The sequence below is a fragment of the Eimeria mitis genome, genomic scaffold (genome assembly GCF_000499745.2).
Source record: "Eimeria mitis Houghton genomic scaffold, Emh_scaff4072, whole genome shotgun sequence".
NCBI lineage: Eukaryota > Apicomplexa > Conoidasida > Eucoccidiorida > Eimeriidae > Eimeria > Eimeria mitis.
In genome coordinates, this window is record NW_013572404.1 from 1,188 (window position 1) to 1,626 (window position 439).

Genomic DNA, 439 nt, shown 5'->3' on the forward strand with positions numbered 1-439 from the left:
TGCTGCAGTTGCTGCTGCTGCTGTATCTGTTGCTGCAGGTGTTGCTGCTGCTGCTGCTGCTGCTGCTGCTGCTGCATGATATTCCATACATCTCTGTGTTTGTTATCTGTTTCTCGTTCTCTTTCTTGAAATTCTTGCTGCATAACCAGTTGCTGTTGTTGTTGTATATGCATCTGCATCTGCTGCTGCTGCTGCTGCTGCTGCTGCTGCTGCTGCTGCTGCTGCTGCTGCTGGTGCTGCTGGTGGTTCTGTATATCTATCGGCACGAGAGCCTTGAAGGGCCATATGCGGCTATCAGCAAGCGGCGCTGGCTCTGCGTTCATGGGGCAGTGTAGGGGGGACCAGAGAACGTTTGTTTTTTTGTGTATAACTGCTCCTCTGGGTAAAATAAATTGTTTTGATTGAACATATGTGCAGTGATCGTTTCCTTCTGGGGTGT

The 439-nt window shown here is 49.9% G+C and overlaps 1 protein-coding gene across 1 annotated transcript in view; it reads right to left on the reverse strand.

The window, feature by feature from the left end:
* Positions 1-323, reverse strand: part of EMH_0072200 (uncharacterized protein) — a gene marked incomplete at both ends in the record, with an annotated part of 564 nt that extends 241 nt beyond the window's left edge. The window contains one exon of the mRNA XM_013499185.1: positions 1-323. Coding sequence (XP_013354639.1) covers positions 1-323 — 323 coding nt within the window.
* Between the last annotated feature and the right edge of the window lie 116 nt (positions 324-439).